We start from the raw sequence: 23,902 nt of genomic DNA on the forward strand, positions 1-23,902 counted from the left end.
AAAGGGAAGGTCTAATTTTTCCACATCACATTACAATCTGCTCATATATGGACAATAAAGAAGGGATAAATGTAGGTAAATTGCAACATATTGTTACATAGAGCCTCTTCAATCCAAAAATCGACTCTTCTTCCGATTTGGACATTTCACTTGGCCACGTAGCGATATCGATAGTACTGCGATTAATTGTGCAGCCATACTAAATATAGATAGATGCACATATAATGAGCTGTTTGTACTCACTCACCAAAAAGCTGCTCGATTTGTACGTTGAGGCACTTAGAGGGTCAAAATGACACTAAGTCTAACAACAAAGTCACCAAAATAGATAGCAGCCTGCTTTACAAGAAAGAACTGCATTTAAAAAGACCTGTAATCCCGCACATACACACCCACTCACAGGAACTCAGCTCGAGACGGAATAGGATTGTTATTGATTTTGCTCCTAATGGGGCTAAGTATTACCTGAGTTAGCTTTACTGCAGCTACAGGGCAAGGTTAACAGCTCTGCTGCACTGTAAAAACCTTCACAGCCATGCTGCAACAGAGTAATTAAGAGCTGGCACACACTGTTTCTATCGCGCGCACACACAAGCGCGCACACACACACACACACACACACACACACACACACACACACACACACACACACACACACACACACACACACACATGCACACACACACACACACAGCCTCTATGTACTGTAATTAATTGCTTGAGCTCAAAGTCAGCTCGGAGAAGAAATGGAGGCGTTCTGCGTGTACGAGAGAAGAGAGGCATCATGGTGTTTGTGTATCGCTCCTTATTAGGCCAATTAAAAGTGGCATAATGACAAATCAGTTTTTAATTGCTTTAACTGCTGTTCATTCAGACTACTACAATTAAGCATCCGCATCAGTAACAGAGGTGGTATATTTCATAACTTTAAAGTTTCCCGTCACGTCGAGTTAGTCTCAACAAAAGACACAAGATTTAGTCATTCTGACTTTTTAAGACATTTGACTTCTGCTTATCAATAACTAGCAATTTGCATTGAATTCTGACATGTTACAGAGGTTTGTCTGTATTCTTTTTAAATAAAGATGGTATTTGAGCCTGATATATACAGCAAACTAAAAAGCTGATATTTAATATGATCCAACAATGTGACATAATAGACATTTCAACAGTGAAGAAGATGAGATAAAATGAAGCATGATGCAACAACTTTATGTTGATTTATTTATCTCTACTCATGTGTTTGTATGTTTCCTGGATGTGACCGCTAAGTAAAATTATGTTTGATGTTTGTATTAAACAAAAATGGAGGATGAAGTAATCAACAAAAACAAAACCTCCCATTGTGACTGTTTAACACACACACAACCACTAATACGTCCTAAGACTGACTGCAGACATGAAGACGCCAACATCTGCACACACACTGACATAAACACGTCAACACCTACTGTACACACACACATGCAGAGCGGACCTTACCTCTCGGCTGTTCGCCGTTGTTATCGTGGTGTTTCCTCTCATCTTTGAGCGGCAGCTGGTGGCTCAGGGCGGAGGACAGAGCCAGCAGGCTGGCAGTGCCGGCCCCGGGTGGCAGAGGAGGCTGGAGGCCAGCTGGGTGTGGCGTGAGCGGGATGGGGATGGCGTGGCCATGGGAGAGGTGCTGCGCCTGGAGCTGCTGCTGCTGAACACCGAAACAGTAATTAGTGTGATGCTCCTTTTTGACCTGAAGCAGTCTGCATGGTGGACGACAGACGGGAAGGAGAGCTGAGGAGAGGGCGAGACCAAATAAATGCCTGGCTAGAGCCGGGCCAATACTAGATGTATTCTAGATATTTAAAGTATTTACAATTTCTCAAAACATGTAAAAGTCTCTGGGTACCATATTATATGACACTGAAAATAAAATAGAAAAACCTCTCACACTGAACCTTTTTTATTTTTGTTCATTTCTTTATTCTTTTTTGAAGTCTTCATCTACTTCAGTTGTTGAGGAGAATGCTGCAACACTGTAATGCTGTTCAACAGGTGCGTTTTGGGAATATAATAAAAACACTAAACACTCAATAGAACAAATGTCAATGTCTCACGTCTCAAATCTCACTAATTAAAAGCTGCTCTAGTATCCTAGTCATGGCAGCACTACCCTAATCTAACCAACTTTTGTTGAATGAATAACTCCAGTCGTCCATTTAGCATTGGCATCAGTGTCTGGCTCCTCTTCCACCTTAAAAATTATCTTTTCGTGTGACTACCACTCTACCACTTTTTCCAACATTTCCCTCCCCTCTGTTAGGTATTGTGTGCATGTGTTTGCGCCGAATACACCCACTCCTATGATGGCGTTGAGTTCGGCCATGGTGACCTGCTTGGCCCTCTCCACCGCCTGCACCACCTGCTGCTGATGCTGGGAGAGAAAACAGACAAAGTGAGAAAGTGAGACATCAAAACAGAACGTGGGACTAAACGATCAGTGCATCATCCTTCACATCTGTTTGGGATCGCTTTTTCTTTTTTTTTCTCAAATCACAACAAAGCCGCTGCTTTTTCAGTCAAACATGAATAGCAGCTAAATTCACAGCCGTCTGTGAGTCACTGACTGACGCACACTTCACTATCAATCGGCAGAGGCACTGATCATAAAACCTGACAAACTGTCTCGGAGTAGGCTGTAGCACGAACCGTGTATGTTGTCCCTCGTACGTTTCTGGACAAAAAACATCCAGCCCGCGGCTCTGACCCGATTCAGTTTAAATGCCATCAGACAAGAACTTGAAACACCTCTGAGTCATCGCTGCCGGTTGCTCTTTATTTATCCTCACAGTTGGACACTCACCAGCGCGTTCATTAAAACTCACCAGATATAACAAATAAGCAGCTAATTAGGGGTGCACTAGTTGCCCAAGTGTGACTTGCAAAGGCCAGAACCGCTGAATCTGAGAACCGGTGGGACAGGTGGAGGTCCAAAGGGGGAAGGATCAAGATCGGCATCTGCACTCACAAATTTCCTGATGTGAACACCAAAGTGCACGAGAGAGATTCTGCACAACAGTTAACCATAACTGTACATTCTTGTCAAATCTGTTGTCTGCCCACACGCCTCACGATGGCGTGTATCGCCTAAAACTTCCAACAGAAATGGAGACGTGTGTCGAGAGAAACAGACAGACACCCAGAGAGACAGACAGCCAACAGGGCAAAGTCATCCAAAGGGTACAGAGCGAGAAAGAGGGATGCAGACGGTGAGAGAGAGAGAGTGCAGCGAGATTCATCCAGGAGCGCCAAACATCAAAGTAGGGCAGAGATGAAAGAGCTTATCTGGTGTGGAAATGAACCTGACCATCGAGTTCAGCTACACCTCTGCAGGCCGAGTCGGGCTGGCCTGAACGTGACCCACGCACCTGCAAAGATCCACCCGGGCTGATGAATGCTGGCATGAACAGCTATTACATCCTTATTATCAATAATTAAATGAAAGATCTGGGACGGGCACCAGAAATTCTTTAACACAAGATTCACTGTGTTGTCTCAGCCAAGTCATTATGCATCTAAATGCTGCTTTGTTTCTTACCTTTCCAGACTAATTAAAACGGTGTTTGTGATTGTCGGCATTAGCTGAGCGAGACGAGCACAAATTACTTAAACTTTTTTGAAACTTTTTTCTTACACAGTTGTCTGATGTGCCAATTCTGTGCTGGTCGTTGCACAAGTCTTACTTTCAGTTTAACCACCTGAAACTAAAAGGAAGAAACACAATATTTCATGTGATTTGCCCAAAAATATGTGGACTCGTTTCATTTTCAGGTCAGAGTTTGTTTCACCGTGGGTCCAGACGAACGGACACCGAGCAGAGCTGAGACAGCGACGTTGAAGACGGGATGTGTTGCGATCTGTTCTTTTGGGTAAAACCCTTTAAAGGATTATAGCACAGTCACTTTGAGGATAAGGATCTATTGTTTGAACCAGAGCAGTGAACTTTTAGTTTTCACAACAATAGTCCCACATATAGCAGTGCCAGTGCACCTGTGCCAAAATCTACTTTTCCACATTTAAATAGCTTGCTATTTGTACTTTCTATCATGTATATAACATTCAGTGTTTTATTATGAACATATAATTGAATTTTCCATTTACAAAAAAAAGGTGACAGAAGTGTTTTTGGATGCTGTTGATTATGGTTCTGAGAAAGAATGAACATTTGGAATCTGCAATTAAGACAGAATATTTGAAATCAGAATTGGTGTCTCACTGGTGGTAGCTGGACTGGCTATCTGTCATAACAAAACGGACACACTCACCAAAGCTCTTGTCATATTTAAGGCTGCGTTTGTTCAAAAATATTGGCATACTGGTGCCGCAGCAGTACATCTGTTTTGCTGTAACATCAAAAAGCTACTTTTATCAATTCCATTACTTAATGAATGCAAACGTTTGTCTAGAAGACAAATATATATCTGGACAAGTCAGGACAAACGTCGATACACAAAACAAAAAAAAATAAATGAGGAAAAAAAGTCAATTTAAAGAAAAAGCAGTAAAAAGACGCATCTGACTGGAGACTGATCCTCGATTCGTGCCAATGCACAACTATATGTAAGCATAAATTCTGATATTGGTCCTCAAACCAGGCAATTACTGCTCGATACAGCAGCCTGACGGATACATCATCCTATTAGCTACGACAATGCTGCTGTCAAAGAAATTTCCAAACTGCGACCGGGAACAATGTGAGCAAACGACAGGAATAAAAATAAAAACAAAAGCGCTCTGACAAACACGCGCGCGCACACGCGTCGACGTGATTCGCTGCACAATAATAATATGATTGTGTTACACTTCGTACGCGCAGCCAGCAAACGAGGCTGTGCATCAAAACAAAGCGGTAAAAGCCGTTTCCTCTCCCTGCCTCCCCTCTCTGCGGGGCCTCGGGGCTGTGTAGCAGCACCGCAGTCTAATGCCATTATTCCTAATCCACCCTAAACCCTCCTAATCCATGGCTAATCTGGAGGAGAGCTTTGGAGTCCCACACTCACTCCTTCCTGCTGTTCCCACCCCTACACACACACACACACGCACACACACACACACACACAAACACATGCATGTACACACACACATTCAACTCCTCCAGAGGAAGGATTTATCAGCTAAACGCACACTCACAAACACACACACACCTTAAGATTCCGTAATAAACACACTGTAAAAAAACACACGTCTCACACCCACATCTGTATCTCGCACACATGTATAGTGTGTTTTATGTGTATGCAGGTGGACAAATATTCACAAACACACACACACGCACGCACAAAATAAACTCAAACAAAAGAATTGTCTCACACACACACGCATGCACACACACACACAGCACACACACTCAGCCGCTGGCTCCTGCATATGTTAGTGGGAGACATTTAATAAGTTCAGAGCATATCTGCCTATCCCGAGCAGGGAGGATTAGCCCAGGATAATCTGCGTATGTGTTTGTGTCTGTGTGTGTGTCTATGTGTGTGTGTGTGTGTGTGTGTGTGTGTGTGTGTGTGTGTGGAGGTACAAGGCAGTATGGATGCATGTGTGTGTGTCCATTACTGTCTGTTTTGCTTCACAATCCACCACACACTCCTCCTCCTTCTATGGACCTTCTCTCTCTCTCTTACTCTCTCTCTCACTCTCTCTCCCACCTCTGACTTAACTCACAGTGACAGCCATTTTTTTTTTGCGTTTCTCACCTCTTGGGAGAGGAAGGGGATGACTTGGGCGCAGATTGCGTTCAGCCGCTTGACGATCTCCGCCTGCAAGACAGAGAGGTGGGCGAGGGAAACACAATCAGCATCAAATCGGGGAACAGACAAGAAGGCGTCGTCTTCGTGTTACCTACAAATGCTCACACAAAGTCAGTTAAATGTGTGTTAAGTTCAAGTAACAGCGCACAGTATTTCCACATCAGGACCGGTTCACATGAAACAACAGTAATTTGATGTTAACTGGTGTTTTCAGCTTTCAGATTTGCTGTTTGTTTTTTTCCTCTGGCTCACAGGAAGTCAGGCTTTCAACATAAAGTATGGCACTTAATGGTGACCTGTGTGTCCCTTTTCTGGTTATCGCATGCTCATGTTCACACAAGATACACAATACACAATCCTGCTAATGGTGTCACACAGTTTCACTAAACAACAGGTGGTGGTCAGGCCAAGATAATGCAGCAATGCGCCAGCAAAGACAGGGAAGAACAGGAAGACTGCAGCCAGGTGAAGATGGATGTAAACAATCGGCTTTACAAAACAACCTCAAGGATGCGCAAGATGAGACTTGGTTTCCCTGAATGTAAACATGAGCACAAGAAAAAAGGAGACGTCCGCGTACCACCCACACACCGTGAGATTTAAAGATGATCTCTGGAGAGTGCACAAGCAACTCGGCATCGCCAAATCAGAGGAAATAAACCTCCCGAAGACAAAGCACTCTCTGAAAACAGACGCCAAATCGATTGACTCCAAAGAATGATAGACATGCTTTACAAAAGATATCAGCTATTAGCTTTTCAATAATCTTATTTTATGTGCCTCAAACTTTTTGTTATACATTACAGTCAGAAGTGATTTTGTCGAATTACTGAAAAACATCCGCCGCGGGCTATAAATACCATGTCTTCTTCTGTGTCATTTCTGCCGAGATGCCGTAGACTTAATATTCACCCCACTGTCTGAACCATTCAGGAGAGAATAATGGAGTAAAAATAAACATCAGTCTGTCCAGCAAGCGCCACAACAGAGAACAGTGGGGTTGTTTTTTTTTATCGCTGAGTGTCAAGAGAGTTTTATTCTTTTCAATCCACACTTTCGTCTTCCTTGTCAAAAACCTGGCGTAACACTACCCACAACGCAACCTGAGAATCGACCGACTCAACAGCCTTATGTAGCCTTGAGCTCCTAGACTCAAGTTTGTTTGGGGTTTTTTTTACATTTTAAAATGTATAATCTTAAAGTATGAATTCTTCAGGTGGCTGATTCTCACATGCCGCACCTTTGAGTAAAACCACAATGATCGCAAATGTTAGTTAAATCTCCATCTTAAAGATTTGAGAGATAAAACTGAGAGATACAGTATATTACTCAGCAAGATTTGGCACTAACTACGGGACTTTTAAACTACCATATCCTAGAATCAGTGACCACTTGTATCAATTCATTTCAGATAAACTGATGCTGAGGTCATTTAATCTAAGAAGAAAACAGTTCCATCACTACATAATTTGTCCACCAGTGAGCACTGAAGAAAAAAAAAAGAATGAATCAAAATAGGCATCAAGATTGTTTATCAACCGGTTAATGATTTTCTAACTCCAGACATCAGTATCAGTAAGTGTATACCGGCTACACCACTTATCCTTCAGCATCTCTGTAAGGTTATTCCACCGCTGCACTCTCTTAACATCAATCAATTCCAGCCTAATGCATAATCTGTAAATATAAACCCAGGATCTGGCCATCGTGAGAGTCCACTGAGGCAGACAGCTGAAGGTAAACATGACTTTTATGACTGCAATCAGCTAAACTAAGAGCCAGCTGTGCTGAGAAATAGACAGAGAGACTTCCTCCAAGTCCGACACAAATGCAGAAGGAGCTGCATCTGTGACCTTGTCAAGGGCTTGTTTGTTTGTATGTAACCTTGATGGGGGTGAACTTTGCTCTGGTATCAGTGGTAACAGAAGCCCCCAGAGGCCATGAGAGCGCACCTACAAAGCAACGCTGCAGCAGGGTGGTGCACATAAACACGACCATGTGCACACCTGCACAGCCTTCTCTGTATGCAGCAGATGTTTCTACTGAACCCAAGGGTTGGCTTTTAAAGATTACACAGCTCTCTCTCTCTCTCTCTCTCTCTCTCTCTCTCTCTCACACACTCTCTCTCTCTCTATCTCTCTCTCTCACACACACACACTCTCTCTCTCTCTATCTCTCTCTCCACATCAGCTCTTATTTTTTTATTTTTTTAAACAGGAAATTGTCTGATCCATCGCCCCAAAGGGACTGCTCGTAGTGCAGCTCAAATCCAAATACAAACAGACAAAAGACACAGACTCACACAAAAGCACACGCTAAGTGGCACAGGGGGAAACACATTACCTGCTTTGGTTGTAAGATTAAACACGAACAACCAGAAAAACACAAAGTCTTTACTCAAGAGAGGTTATGTGACCTGCGAGTGCAATGATCAGACGACTCTGGGGCACTGATCTGAGAAATGATATGACTTCCAAGACTTACAGCAGTATTTTTTTTCTTCTGGTCAGACTAACTCAATTAAATTTTATGCAGCAGGACACAGTTTGACCTGTGGGGAAAATAGCATTGCTGAAGCAAAAACAACAGGATGCTAACTGCGCCTTTGGATGTTAGTATAGAGGAAGCTAGCTATTTATCCCTGACCAAACGGCAGGACCTTCTGGGGGAGGTCGTCACTGCTGCTTAAATTCCATTAAACAGATTTTGATCTCCATAAGGAAACTGTTTCAGGGTTTGATGCTAAAGTCAACACAGTTTAGCAGGGCTCCAGGCTGAGTCCTCACACTGGTCGCACTGGTGCGCCTAACTTTTTCATTTAGATGCACTGGCACATAATTTGGGCACATCAAATAATCTATTTTACCTAAATGTCTTAACACACAATGTAAATCGTTATATGATGGGTTCTTCGTCATAACAGTACACACAACAAGAAACAATAATCTCAGTTGTTTGAGGATAAAGCATATTTAGTCCAACTGACCCTGACAAAAGATACAGAAGTATCCACAGACACACAACCAGCTGCAGCTTCTTTCCTCATGCTGTGAGACTCCTGAACTCATCCTAAACACTCCACCATAAAAAAACTATTTTGGTTTTTTTTGTGTAGCATGAAGCAACTCCAACTTGCAATACATTGTTTTAGAATGACAATATGAATTAACCTTGAGCCCTAATCGACGAATCATTTCAGCTCCACGGTGGAGAGCTCCTAGATACCTGAAGAATTCAGAGGGTCTGACATCAGGTTCAAAGAACAGGCACCTTTTTATAAACATATTGTTGAGTTTTTCAGGGCTACAGACGTTTAAAGTCTGACTTTATCTTTACTGGGGCAGAGGGTGCGTGCCCTGCCAAAGAAGCAGCGGCAGCTCTGGCGAGGGTTTTCCTAGCAATGAGAAGATGCTGCAGAGAAGAGGTGCAGCTAGAAAAGGCAGCCATGTCTTCCAAAGACGTGCTCAGCCAGACACACGCACAACTAAACAAAAGGGCAGAAGCATGGCTTCTCAAGCTGAGGCTTATCCACTCGTCAGACTCTTCAAACACACTCAAGAGGTACCACTCACTACACTGATTCATTCAGTGTTCGCACTTAATGATTCACTTATTGACAATTATCTCATTATGTAAGAAAATACTGCAAAACATCAGTGACATCCAAAGCGATGTGATTCTCTCTGCCGATGTGCTTTTCTTGAACATACTGTTGTGCTGATATTTAAAGACGAGACATCAGAGGCCATGACTGTCGTCTTTTTCAGGGTGTCCTCGTGTCAACTATCAGCAGAATTAGGCGGTCCTTTCGGGTCAAGCGGATTGGGGGACCAGAGGCAGGGCTGCAGCCGCCCACACTCCCACAGACAACCTAAAACACTGACATTTTCATTCTATATTTAACGTTTACCCTTGCTGTGCACACATGCCCTTTTTCAGCTCAGTTCTGCTTCACATTCATACACACCGGGGAGCTGCCCGCTACGTATCATCCTCCGAGAAACTCCACTGTACGAGTTAGTTGGGGTTAAGTGCCTTGCCCAGGGGCACCATAGTGTTAGGTGTTGAGGGCAATAGAGACTCAGTATTTTACAGCTGGGAAATGAGCTGTTGATCCTCCAACAATCTTCTACAGCAGCGAGCATCACACTAGAATTAAAACAAAATCTCCTCTCAAGCTCCCAAAGTTAGCCAAACACATAACACAGACCACGCCAGTGATGGCAAGTTTGAGGTCTTTAAGTGTTGTTATTGATTTTGAAGGAAATGAGCAGAGAGGGATGGGAAATGACCAAACTGTGGAAGTTGTTATTACACAGTCAGCACCTGAAGCCATTAGGCCACCAGGGCGCTGCAGCCACAGCTCTACATTTTTGCAATCCATTTCTAAATGCAGTCTCTTTAGTTTTGAACTTTTGGCTGCATTTTCTGCAATGATCCAGCCATGACTTTTTAGTTTCATTGTGTAGCAAAACAGGGTTGATATCCAAATCAATTTGAACTTCATCTGAACCAAACGATGATGATTTAACTTTGATGGTTCACTTGATGATTTAACACTGTGATGGACCAGACAGCTGTTGTGTCTGCTGATTATGGAAACCACCATAATACTTCAAAAGCTTCCTTGTCTCCTGGCCACCTGTCCTTAGCTTAGCTTTGTTATGCCTCATATGCTTAAAACAATGTTGTCTGACTAGCCAAGGAAGCTAAGCTAAGGTGTGCATAAAAACGGCATAACTGAGAGAAATAGTGTCTCAAGGGAAAAGAAACACTGCTGCCACAAACTCAGCTGGTTTAATAAGGAAATAATAAATGGGACTTGGAGACACAGTGTTAGTGCGCTGAGCAGCAACATGCTTCTTTTAATTTCCTCTCTGCACATATCACAAACAACAACAACTCCTGCCCTATGGCAAATCCGAGGGGACACGCCACTTAATTGTGCTCTCTGTTGGGGAGCCATTTGAACCACGGTGTTATGATGGTCAGGGATCAGTAGTTCATGGCTGTCAGCCTTCAGCGATGGACAACTGCATCGTTCATTGGCTCAACCCTAGTTACACACCTAAAGTGGGTGAACAAGCTTGACTGCGTGACTTCCAGGTTCCACCAGATAAGCTGTATGAAGGCTTTTCATAGGTTTTTCTTGTTTATTTTCTTACATTTTAAAACAAGTCCCCATCTACTTCAGTTGTTTCTGAGGAGTTTGCAACGCTTATGTGCCGTGACGCTCCAGAAAAGTTTTTAAAAAACGTAACCTGACTTCTCATCCACATGAGGGTGAGTAGATAATGACTAAATGTACATTTTTGGGTGAACTTATCCTTTAATGCATTTAATTAAAAATGTATGTGATTAATAGCTTAAACGATAAGTCAATGAATCCGTTAATCTTGAAAAAATAATAAATATAAAAAATACAATACAATACAAATATTGGGCAAGTGATTGATAACTGATAAATCTTCAAACCCACTTTAGATATTTTAGATAAACTAATTATCTTTGGGTTTTCGACTATTTTCTGGGGCTGTGTGGACCCAAATATGAAGCAGTTTCATCAGTAATGACAATATTAATTCAAAGCCCTGCATGCAAACCACTAATACCATAATAATTAGATTTAAAAAGACTGTTGGACAAACAGTGTTGTCAACCTAAATAAGGATCCTAAAGCTATTGAGGTGTAAAGATGCAGATCTCCTCTAACAACTCTACAACCTGAACCTCCGATCGATCCGTTTTGAAGAGGTGACCCTGAGATGTTGGCAGAGAAATGGAAACAAAAGCAGCGGAGCAGAAAGGGAAATGGAGATGCTTTTCCAGGAGGAAACACAACCAATTTCAGGTGACATTTTACATCAATGGCAGGCAATCGTGACTGTCGACCAGAGTGCAGGGATGTCAGCCTATTTGCCCAACGCATCTGTTCACACCGCAGAGACCGAAAAGAAAAAGCAGGGCTCCTTTTATTTCCTGAAAAGTGTCCTGTGATTTGAGCAAACCTGGGGAATTTTTCTCTGCAGCGGGCAGGCCACGACTTCGACCTGGACCCCTCGCCGTCTTGACAGTGAATAAATAATAAGAAACGGCTGGCCAGAGAGGCCTCTTAGGTTAGGACTCACACCCGGTCGATCCGGGGAGCTTATTGCGAGATTAGAGGACTCTGTGGTCACATAAAGCCCAGTAACCTCAGAGGCGAGATCATGTGCACTGAATTTATCTTTGACCCTCAGTGTGAGGAGCTGGAGAAATGTTCCTGTGGCCGAAAAAAGAGAAAAATCAGTGAGCGGTCGCTGTGCAACATCAAACACCTCATTTTATGGTTTGCCCCCTGTGATCAGATCAACAACATGCAATAAATGGTGTGATCTTCCTCAGCCATTGACTCCCAACAACTTCTGGCACTCTGAAAAAGGGTTCGACTGCAGAATTTGCCACTGAATATGCTTTCATTATTTACCTGAGAGCACCTCCTTGGATTACAGTGCTCTCTTTGTTACGAAAGGACGGTGAGCTAGCAAAGCACAAAAACACCCCGGCAGTAGCCACTTATCACAAAGATGTTGCCCAAAAAAAATAAAAACCAGCTCAAATACTCCCACTCTACAGTCCTAACAACAAAGAAATTAGATCAGGCAGGAGCCCCGGAGTCAGATTGGGTCAGAGAGAGGATCAAATGTCCATCTCCCCTGTGGAGCTTTGTAAGCACCACATCAGCACCACTTTTCACCACCAGCTAATACACCTAATGGACCCCACCATATAAAGGCTGTACTCCCTTGTGACTGCATGTGTGTGCGAGTGGGTGTGTGAAAGACACAGCAAGATAGGTTGGGAGGGAAAGGGAGGAAAAACAAAGGGGTGTTAGACACACAGGCTATAAACAAATTCAGCTAAATCGGTGCTTAATGTAAAGATTTAGTTTGTTCTTAATACAAATCATCAAAAACCTTCTATAACAGAGTTTTAGAGTATTTTTTTGCATCTGACTAAAGTTTAAAATAAGCCCTCTCTTCCTCCAGACAGGGTTCGCAGTGGTGATACCTGCTGTCTGTCAACTGTAAGGGGACATTCAGTCTTGGCTTATTAATGAAACCACAAATAAATACACCAGCAGTTGCTTTTTGGCTTCCTCGTGGTCAAACATTCGTCTTTTACACCAAAATGTGCATCTCGCAAGCTGCAATTGGCAACATAAGATCATCTCCTATGCTGCCCTATTTTCGTCTCTTTAAGAAAACACCATTCTTTAGACCTATGCATGAAAAAAGAGATTATTTGCAATCCGTGCGCAGCAGTCATATGTGAAACCTGATGTTGCCACCGTTTGTAATCCGCGTGCAGTGCTCTATTAACATCAAATGAGGCACTGCAGCATAAACAGCCTTGGATAGCACATTTAGTCTGCAGTGGTGTGGACTGCAGGAGATGTCAGAAAAAGTGCTCCGACCCTGTGGCGTAAAGTTGAAACGGAATCAGATTTTGGAGAAATGCTCAGACATGAAGACGCCCGTGGGAAGGAGGACCTTGAAAGTCATGTAGCCCTGCAGTGCTATTACAATTATTATTATCATTATTATTATTAACAGAGCAGTGACTGATCAGCGATGGACAACCCTGCCACAAAGGACTACAAAAACAGCCCAAGCAACATTCAAATTGCCTTTTTTGAACTGGTCCTTGGCATCAGTTCAACTGAAAAGCAGTATGTTTTAGAAAAAAATCAGAATTATGCAATAATTCATAGTCAACAGACAAAGGAAACCAGCCGGGACTCCAGAAAATCACTGCACCTGGCCAAAAAAAATTGCCCTAGCTTGTCATTTTTATGCCTTGGTTTTTGAATGAGTAATCAACACATGAGACAGACTTTATTACCTTCGGAGAGAGCAAGGCTAGCTGCTTCCCCCTGTTTCCAGTCTTAATGTTAAGCTAAGCTAACTGACTGTTAGCTGTAGCACCATATTTACTCAACAACTGCAGAAGTGGTTTGTATTTACCTTCCTTCTGACCCTCAACGAGAAAATAAGAAGTGCATTTTCCAAAATATCTAACTATTCTTTTGTCACTTGGGCCAGCTCAGATTAATCCTGTGACCCCACAGGTTGGAAACCACTAAACCATACCGTTGTATTTCATTAAAACAGTTTTATATGAAAGTTATCTGTCATTTCAAGGTAATCTTGCCTCCAATGCATTTTCTAGGATCAAGTTCAAAATATTAAAATGCTGGATAAAAAACATTACGTGAGCAAAATCCTCAAAATGAAACAAATGGCTCCCTGTCGGCTGCAGTGAAATGAGTTGTCAGAGCTGGTTGCAAACACTGCCAGTCTTCGGTATCAGAACGTCTTATTGAGCCTGCTTCCTCATTTCGCCGCGCTCTCCTCCCGCCTCCTTCCCTTTTTCTCTCCCCATCCTTCCTTTGCTTTATTCCTCTTTCAGCCTCACTAATTTGCAATTGATTAGCTGTCCTCTCTCTCTGCTCAGTCTCATGCTCTACACCCCCTCGCACCCCTCCTCGCCCCCCCGCCCGTCCTCTCTCCTCCATCTACGAGTCAATTTCTCTTTAACGAGGGCACCAGAGCCCTTCTGTGTAAATAAAACAGAGAGCGGAGCCAAAAATCAATGGGCTTATTACCCTCAGAAAATGCTAAACAAGCAATATTAGCAATTCGCCTGGTAGCGGAGGCTGACTGCCTTAATGGGACTGAGGACCACACACAAACACACACACACACACACACACACACACACGCACACACACACCTCACCCTCAAAACATCTCCACCACCACCCTCACTCCCCTCACCCCCCCTTCAATCTCGGCATCCACTCAACGAGCCACACACGTCGTATCATCATATTGAATGCCGTAGATGGAAGACACACATTAACGCCCATGCACGCTGGCAAAAACACAACCTGCACATCAAAATCATTTGCTTCCAAAACTCACACACACACACACACACACACACACACACACACACACACACACGCACACACACACACTCACAGACTGCTGGCAGAAATTAGGGATTCACTCTCCAGAACTGTTTCCTGACAGAAATCATCGGCCTCACACAGAGTCACCAGCCACATTTCACCTCTTTCCATTTTTTTTTCTCCCCTTTCACTCCCCCAATACATACACACTCTCTCACACAACAAACACACAAACACACACACAACAGCAGACTGCAGAATTTATAGCAGACACCCCATATTTCATCAGAGAAGTCTGATTAGTGTTCCGGTAAAAACGCTTCATGTGTGTGGAACACTCACACACATAAACGCACACACACACAAAGAACCAGCACACAGAGCCAAGTAAACGTACACAATATCTGAGCACACACACACACACACACAAACCATGCACAAATACACACATAGTACACACAGAACTAAATAAACAACCACAGTGTGCATACAGACAAATACACACAAACGCACACACACACACATACTAAGCAAACATGTATGGTATACATACAGGCTGTTATATGGGACATCCCATCACACACACTCACACACACAAATGCTCGCACACACACGTGCACATGCATCAAAGTAAACACACAGTACTGAAACACACAAACGGAAAATAATACATGCAACAAGACAAAGGCCAAGCATTTATCACTTCCCCTCACAACACATACACACACACACACTCACACACAAACACACTTCCCACTTCACACCATGTGTGTGTAGCTGGTTAGCTGTGGCCCATTTAGCCTGGCAGCTGATGTGCAGTTAACACAGACATTTATGCTAATGATCCTCCATGTTAAAAAAAGGCAGCAGCAATGTAAAGGCTCGTTAAAGGCCAAATCCTTGTTCGCTCGACTCATTTTTCAGCCCATTTTCTCATTCAGTTAAACTGATGAAGTCATTATTCACATGGGGAACGACTGCTCGGCCTCACCGGGCAACACAACTGTGAGTACGTTGCAATTCAATGTGTGTTCTGGGACGGCTGAACAATACTAGCACCAGTTTGTTCCTCATATGTTGTATCGTTACATCCAACTCAATAAATAACTGCCGATGTTTAAAAAAAACCCAAACGATTGTTCAATAAATGTGACCTGTGTGCTGTCTAGGATCTTGCAGGACCCTCTAAGCAGCTTCAGTTCCCTTGCTTTTCTCTGAGGGCAGCTTGTTTATTCCACTGTGGACAGATTTTCATCAAATAAATATTTCTGAGTTTGAATGATCACCTTGTTGATATTGTAAATATGATCTTTTTCTGAATTTCTTTCTCAAAACTACATGGTGCACATTTAAATAATGCAAAGGAAGATCAACAAATGCCAATATTAATGATTTTTGATAATGACGAATATCAAATTCTTACTTTGAGTTTCTTTTTCCAAAAAATTACACAGTGCCCCTTTAAGAAAAATATCAACAAGATTTCCTATGATTTGAGGCCCCAAACTGCTGAAAAAAAAAAACATTTTGAAATCTGACATACTTTGATTTTAAATTTCTAGACTTCCATCAGCTGACTGTAGTTTGATCTTTTGAGGCGATGACATGGTAGCGCCGCTGGTGATCAGCAGCAGTTTCAAGAACTCGTGTTCCTCTTGACACCCACTACGGTGTCGTTTGAATTGGTTCTGCTTCTTTCTAACATTCGAGCAAAAGAACGCTTCCTACCTGTTTGTGCATCTCGATGTTCAGCCCGTATGACATTTCGTAGTACTGGAAAAAAAAAACAACAATCAAAGCAAGGTCAAAAAAAGTTTTTTCTCCGTTCCTCTTTTTTGCATACACCAAAAAAATGCTCACACATTAACACGCACATACACACACACACACACACACACACACACGTAATCAATGTGACTCACCATGACATAGTGTCTCTGCATCTCAGTTTTGTCACTGGCCAGCTTCTCACACTCCAGTTTCAGACTGTGGTGCAGAAGGAAAATGTTGTTAGTGTGTGTCGTTATCAAACACACACACACACACACACGCACGCACGCACACACACGCATGCACGCACACACACAGAAACATGTACACAACATTCAAAATCAAATTTTAAAAAAAAAACAAATATTACATGTTCGACTTTACATTCTGATACTCTGCAAGATAACTCTTTGACATGTTAAAAATGTAAATCGTAGATGTCACTGTGCAGAACGCCGAGCCTGAAAGCGTCGACATCCTGTTACTTTACATTTGCATTTCTAAATTTAAGTGTAAGGAAGAAGCAGAGAGAGAGAGAGAGAGAGAGAGAGAGAAAAAAAGAAGAGTTGCTCAGATCACACCAGTTTCCCCTGCAGACACTTACTCAGCAGGTACACAGCAGTAATTAATGGATCAATAGGCGACCACACAAACCTCATCATATATTCTTACAGTGTGAGTGGATGCCAGAACTGCACCATCGACAAAAAAGCGACCATATAATGAGGATCCATTTTACTACTGTGGTTACACAAAAGCTTAACTCTTTTTAATGTTGTGTGTTACTGGAAAGCCTCCACGTATCACCACAGGAAGCACACGTACGTTCAGTTCATGAGGAAACTGGCAGGTGTACAATGTGGAGACAGAATGAGGGCGCAGACGCGACGAATACGGACATCTTTGCTTTGAACATTTCAAACTAATTAAGTTTGAATCTTCAACACGTCAAAGTGAGGGGAAGCCTTAATTTTGGCTGGGTGATGGTGACAGTGTCCAGTTAGTTTTATATGCCTGTAGGGTTAAAGGGTTGACTCATCCCAAAGTGCAAATATTCAGTCCTTTAAAATGAAGTTACAAGATCAACAGAGGTGGAGATATAAAGTTAGGTTTTATCAGATATTTGAAATACCACTCCATGTGACAGGAAAGCAGAGAAAGTTTGTCTTTGCTGAATAAAACCCACAAGATCTCTGTATTCAGTGCACACATCTGACCAAACCTGACTTCCCCTTTTTATCAAATCGGTGTCTCCCTGCAGTTTGGATTTCATGCGCGCATGAAGCGGTCTGATCGCAGTATTACACATGCAGCAGACACTGTCCCTGCTTCAAGTTCATTCAGCTCCAGCTTTTTTTGGCCAGCAAACTGGACCGCTGCTTCATCTCACCAGGTGATTGGGCAATAATTACGTGGTGGCCAGAGGTGGGCGATTATTATGCATTGGCATCATGCTTACGGTTCTGCCCCCCCGAGCAATGTATTTCACACTTCATCATGTCGGGTAAAGAAGTATTTCACACCACTTGGGCTCGCAGAGAGAGGCATGCATACCAAGGTTGATGGGGTTTACCTGTGGTTAGTCACCGGTGATAGATGACGGGCCCCGAGACAAACGCAGCAGCAGCTCTGAGGAGAATCATTTCGTGGGATCTCCAGATGGATATTTACCTCTGACTACAAATATCTAATGTCTTATTTAAACTCCTTAACAAAAAAAAAAAAAAAAAAATCAATGCGTGTCTTGGATTTCGTGTCATTGCATCATGCATTTCCCGGAAAACGTTGGTCATACTGCATTGACTGGAGCGAGCCAGGTCAGCATCCCAGAAATGACCCTTTTTTTCTCACATAATGCCGAGCTTTCAGTTTATAGTAAGGACTCAGGCTACAACTAAGGCTCATGTCACCATTATTAATCTACTCACTGTTTTCTCAATTAATGGTTTGCTCTGTATAATGATGGCAATCATGGAAATCAATCAGAAGTATTTGTATGGTTTGTCACTGTCTGATGATGAGCAGATGTTTCCACGCAGATGTTTGCCACCGTTCAAACTCTCACCTGTGATACTGGGCTTGCAGGAAATGGAACTCCTCCTTGATCCGGTCGCAGGACTCGGTGACGGTGAACTTTAACGGCTGTCCCGGCTGGTGGGGGACCTCGACCCAAACCAAAACAGCGGGGAGGGGAGGGGAAGGGGGAGGGCAGGGGAGGGGGTGGGGGTTGAAGAGAGGAAGAACTGAGCCGCCAAAGTTCAGTGTCAAGACACAAGACACACACAGACAAGACTGTAGGATGACAATAGGCCTTCTGTGATAAGGGTGGCCTTTCGGTTTCGGGCTCCTCACACGTTAACCCACGCACACTCACAGACTCACACATGCAGCTGCAGCAGTTTGACAATGAGCGCAATTGTCCGTGCGGGCGCGCAGTGGCACGGAAACTTGATCTAAACTGATTACGCATCAGGCGCGCGGCTGTTAATCTGCGCTGTTTTGACATACTGCCTCGGCCGCTGCTTTTGCTCTCTACTTACCGGATGCCGTGCCGGGGGGTACATCTTGCTCAAGTCCCGAATCATTAAAAATGTATTGCAAAGTTCGTCCACATACACAAGAAAAAAAAAGAGAGAAATTTTAAAAATGTACGAGCACGGAGCCTGAGCCGTGCGTAAAGAGGGTCGGTCAGTCAGTGGTCGGTTTGCGGGCTGTGTGCAGGTTCCGTAAAGAGTGGAAACATCCTCGAACCCGTCTTTCTTTTATTTTTTAGATAAATATTTTAAAAAGTCCAGTCAGTGAGACAACCAAAGCAGGAGTTCTCCAAAAAAAAAAAAAAAAAAAAGGATCTCCAGCGCGTAATTCTGTGCGCACAAAGCTCAATATTCTCCCCCCCTGAACTAAACAACGTATCCTCTTATTTTCTCTGATTTTCCCTACAGAGCATCGACTTCTGGCACATCATGACCCCGCTTGTCCGCGACTGAGCCTCTCCGCCGCGTCCCGTCGTCACGCGTTCGCCGGTTAAATGTCCTGCAGCCTCCGTTCAGTGTTCACATCCTCGCACAGCGGAACCCGGCGGAGCGACCACCTCACCGACTGTGGCAGCCTGCCCCTCGCGAAGCCAAATTTGGAAACGCAACCAGTCGCACGAGCGCAATTACATATTCACAACAATTAGAAGAGCCCGCACCGTGACGTCGGGACGTGTAGTTTAATTCATATCAGTCGGTAATAAGCACTACAGATGTGCGTCGGCCGGAAAGAACTACAACTTCCCGGCTTCCTCCGCGAAGCCCCCCGAAGCCAATGGTGTGTGGTCTGAAGGAGGAGAGGCCATTAAAGGCAGCCAATGGTCTTCACCCTGCGCTCCACTCTCCTGCCAATCATCGACGTGTCGTCCAATCACCTCCGACATGACGAGATTTATGCGGGCTTCCCCACGTGGGGGGCTCGAGCTGCTCCTGAAAGATGTCACATGGATTAATCTAGAAACTATCTGTTGACTTATGTGTTGTTTTCTTTTTGTTTGTTTTTTTTGTTTTTTTTTTTATCGGGACATCCAGGCAGAGGCGAACACATGGCCGCGAGGTGTCTCGTGCTTTTCCTGCGTTTTTAATTGAACGGCCCATTAAACCAGTCTGCTGCCATGTCCACAGATTGCATTTACAACCCCTGCAATTAAATCCTCATTGAGCTCCGCTGTATGTAGCCCGCATCTTCCTGTTTGTATATAATGTAAATCACAGCGGGGTCGACAAAATATTGTAAACACTTAATGAACATAAATTTGAATTATAATGACTGGCTGCAGGCTGGTTGGCTCTCTCCCAACCCCTTTATTCTGTCTTCAGGACGTGTGGGGGGACATATTTGAAAGGATTGTTTGGCATACAGATTTTTTTTTTTTTTCTATTTTCTGACTTGGGTTGGAAGAATTGTTTGATGATAATAACAGATTACTTAAGTATGAATGCGTAAATCACTGGAAGAAAAGAGACGATGTATTTTATGTGCTTTCTTTTTTAAAAAACACAGCTGTTTGTAGCATGCATAGCAATGAAGATTAATAACTGTAATGACTTATCCGACCCAGAAATGTTCTTATTTATGCTATGTGCATGTAAAATAGACAGAAAAGTGCATTCATGGAAAAACAGCCCACTTAAAGATTGAAATTGAAATCTCATTGGCTACATGATGCATCAATCATCCAGAGCCTGTAACTGACTAAGAGAGATGATATAGAAGACAAGGTGGGGTCACCTGTCCACATGATCATTCACTGGCTGTTGTGGGCTCTAGGTAGGGCTTAGACATTCCTAACTCCTCATATGAGCTGTCAGTGAAACAGTTGCCATCTCATCTCATGGAAAAATCATCTGCAATCTCAGTTTTTTTATATATATATTTTTAAGTAAGGTGAGTGTGAACCGAAACAGATCCGAGCGAGGCAGCTAAACGATGGGCTGGAACTCACTTTAAAACGTCAATGGGGCAAGGCCATCTGCAGATTTGGTAATAACACTCATATAGTTGAAACATTATTGACTCTAACTCCCTTAAGTCTTGTAAAATGGCTTAACGGCGCCAGAATCGGAAATACTTTCATGACATTTTTGCATTATTTGACCACCCCGGCCACCTACTAGGGCGCCTATTGTAGAGTAAATTGAAATAGAGTCTTTTATGATTACCACTCTCCCTCCCCTTCTCTCTCTCTCTCTCTCTCTCTGTCTACAGTGTGCTTACATTTGCCGCTGTGAGTAGATGTTTAGTGTGTGTAGATGAAACGCACTGTTGCTGGGTCAGCAGCTCACTTAACCGCCGCGCTCAGTCATTTAGCTGCACTAACTGAGTGTGTCGAAAATATTAATCATCTTCTGGTGCACTGCACTTCACAGTCATTCACGTTCATTCTCTCTTTCTCCGGATTGATCACCTCTGATGGAGTAATTTAGGATCAGATCTGTGCCTGGTTGCGTCTTCAAAAAAGAAAAGCTCTGATTGTCACAGTTATACACGGTATATCTTTACATTGTTTTCCACAACATGACACCACATCAGCCCTCTCTCCTCTCGTCTGCCTGCCTCCGTCTCTCTGTCTTCCCTGTTGTCTCTGCCGCTCCCCTCATACATACACGGGATTGTGCACACATATACACCGCCTCAGCCATTCAAATACACATCTCTATCTACCACACATACAAACTAATATCTCAGGTAAGCACAGGGCCTAAAGTGACCTGCTGTCGTGGCGCGTGAATCCACTAAGGCTTGGAAAAGGTAATATCATGCCCTCACTCCCCCCCCCCCCAAGGGCTGAGCCGATGATGTGGGCGAGCACGGGAGGTGCAGAGGTGAGGGGAGGGGGGCAGGTGAGGAGGAATAAACAGATTTATTTGCCTGCGCCCCTCTCTGATTATTTTGCCCCTGCCTTTTGTTCCAGACCTTATGAAACCCAAATGTCAAGTGGAGCGAGGGCCTCATATCGAGCCCTGTCAATCACATCCCTCTGCGCACCTGAAGCCCTGACGCCGGATTATTGGCTTCAACACAAGGGCTGCCTTCGCCGCCAGCCACTGTGCCTCAGACGACTCACCAGCCAAGTTCTTTTTTTTTCTTTTTCTAAAGAGGAACTTCATTTGGCAGCTGATGCACGGGAGATTGCACAGGAGCGGATTTCGAGGGGAGATGGGTTGTAGTGTGTGTGTGTGTGTGCTCTGTGTGTGTGTGTGTGTGTGTGTGTGTGTGTGTGTGGGTGTAGATGGGGGGCCCGAGTGGAGGATTAACGGAAAGGGTAGGGTGGACTTGGGTTGAGGTGGGGAGTGGGTGGCCTTAACATCTTGCTCAGTGATCCCAACTCACTATCATCACCTGTACATATGTCTCTTAATCTCACTCTGGCCCTTACACACAAAAACACACACACACACACACACACACACACACACACACACACACACACACTTCCCTTCCTACAGCACTTTTAATATTATACTGCCTCACAATTACTCACTTTGACCTCATGCACCCCAGTCCACGGGTATGTTTACCCTCTTTAAGATGCCTCCAACGACTGCACGTCACATCCCATTGTCAGGCTCAATGTTGCTCAGAATTGATGCAGCAGAACCAGAGATATTGTTTCATATATTCCACAAACGCTCCATCTTTGTCAGAACCTGGGACTGCATTACCCACAATGCAACACGCCACTAACAGTTCTGTCAGTTTGGGTGTGTCGTGGTTTGCCCTGAGCTACTGGATTTGAGCAGAGATAAGAATCTTGCTGCGAGTTTGGCCCTATCTCACTTGGTTTTGGGTTTTTTTTTTTTTCATTTTTCCCACACGAGACAATTGAGACCAATCAATCATAACTACGTTGAGTCGAAGATCTGAAGACAGGCTTTGAAATAAAATCGATGGAGTTCCCCTTTAGCTGCGCCATGAGACCAGAGAAGAAAGACCTCGAGAAAGGGGTTCACAACAAGGAGGCATAACAACAGTAAAACAGTCGCCGTCACTGCTGTGAACTCCCGTTACTCATCGCAGTGGCACCAACTAAACAGGTGGGCTAAAAAAAATTTTAAAAAAAACATTGTGTGCACCCAAGTTTTAGCTGAGAGTAACAGGTAACCCGCAGATAGCAGCTTCCATGAGACAGTTTGTAGAAATATTTGCTGAATAACGCAAGCTGAGAAGACCTTGTTGAACCACCAGCAGCACGCTGATTAGCTCATAATTTGAAACAGCGCTTCTCTCATAAACGGACAGAGGCAACTCTATCACCAGACGAGAGCACCAAGATTGAATGATTCTGCTAAACTCCAGTTTAAGTACAATCAGAAAGTTGTTGTTTTTTTGTTTTTTTTTACTCTTGCTTTCTGTAATCGCTGTTCATGGCAACTACATTAAGGTTACTTATAGTGAAAGATCATGATACAGTTTATGAAAATATTGATTCCTCTTCTCTGCATCAGAGTTTTTGTTTGTGGACTATTAACAAAAGAAATCCTAGAAGTTCACGTTGCTTCCCAATTCCCCAAGACACTGGCATCGGCCATATGTCTTCGCTTAACATTAGGGGGTTTAAGACAGAATTATTTAAATCTCATACCAAGTTCCTTTAACATCATAGATACTCTCTATGTCTTTGAAAGCTCCAGGAATCTGTGACATGTATGGGTCTATTAAATCATGCATTTTAGGGAAGAGAATATAAGTTTGCAGGTTGAAAGCATTACCACCTGCTCCTCTACTAGACTTTTGACTGGTTTGAATGATGACATCTTACACAACACATATATGCACACAAACTGCATGCTCACTGCAGTTTTCGAGAAAAGGTACATACACTGCTTGTCTCCCTCACAAAAGTAACGATCCTT

General features: G+C 43.5%; 1 protein-coding gene across 4 annotated transcripts in view; it reads right to left on the reverse strand.

Annotated features, from left to right (window-relative positions):
* The window catches only part of LOC119020086 (transducin-like enhancer protein 4), a 35,073-nt gene extending 15,440 nt beyond the window's left edge, over positions 1 to 19,633 (reverse strand). The window contains exons 1-7 of one of the 4 annotated variants that reach the window (XM_037099184.1): positions 19,052 to 19,633; positions 18,577 to 18,662; positions 16,664 to 16,727; positions 16,470 to 16,514; positions 5,733 to 5,795; positions 2,333 to 2,407; positions 1,483 to 1,684 (exon numbers count right to left, since the gene is read on the reverse strand). In XM_037099184.1, coding sequence (XP_036955079.1) covers positions 1,483 to 1,684; positions 2,333 to 2,407; positions 5,733 to 5,795; positions 16,470 to 16,514; positions 16,664 to 16,727; positions 18,577 to 18,662; positions 19,052 to 19,096 — 580 coding nt within the window. In that variant the 5' untranslated portion in view covers positions 19,097 to 19,633. Of the gene's footprint in view, positions 1 to 1,482; positions 1,685 to 2,332; positions 2,408 to 5,732; positions 5,796 to 16,469; positions 16,515 to 16,663; positions 16,728 to 18,576; positions 18,675 to 19,051 lie in introns of all 4 variants that reach the window. The other 3 variants (XM_037099183.1, XM_037099182.1, XM_037099185.1) reach the window with 3 other exon arrangements.
* Positions 19,634 to 23,902: the final 4,269 nt, after the last annotated feature.

The sequence above is a fragment of the Acanthopagrus latus genome, chromosome 5, assembly GCF_904848185.1.
Source record: "Acanthopagrus latus isolate v.2019 chromosome 5, fAcaLat1.1, whole genome shotgun sequence".
Taxonomy (NCBI): domain Eukaryota; kingdom Metazoa; phylum Chordata; class Actinopteri; order Spariformes; family Sparidae; genus Acanthopagrus; species Acanthopagrus latus.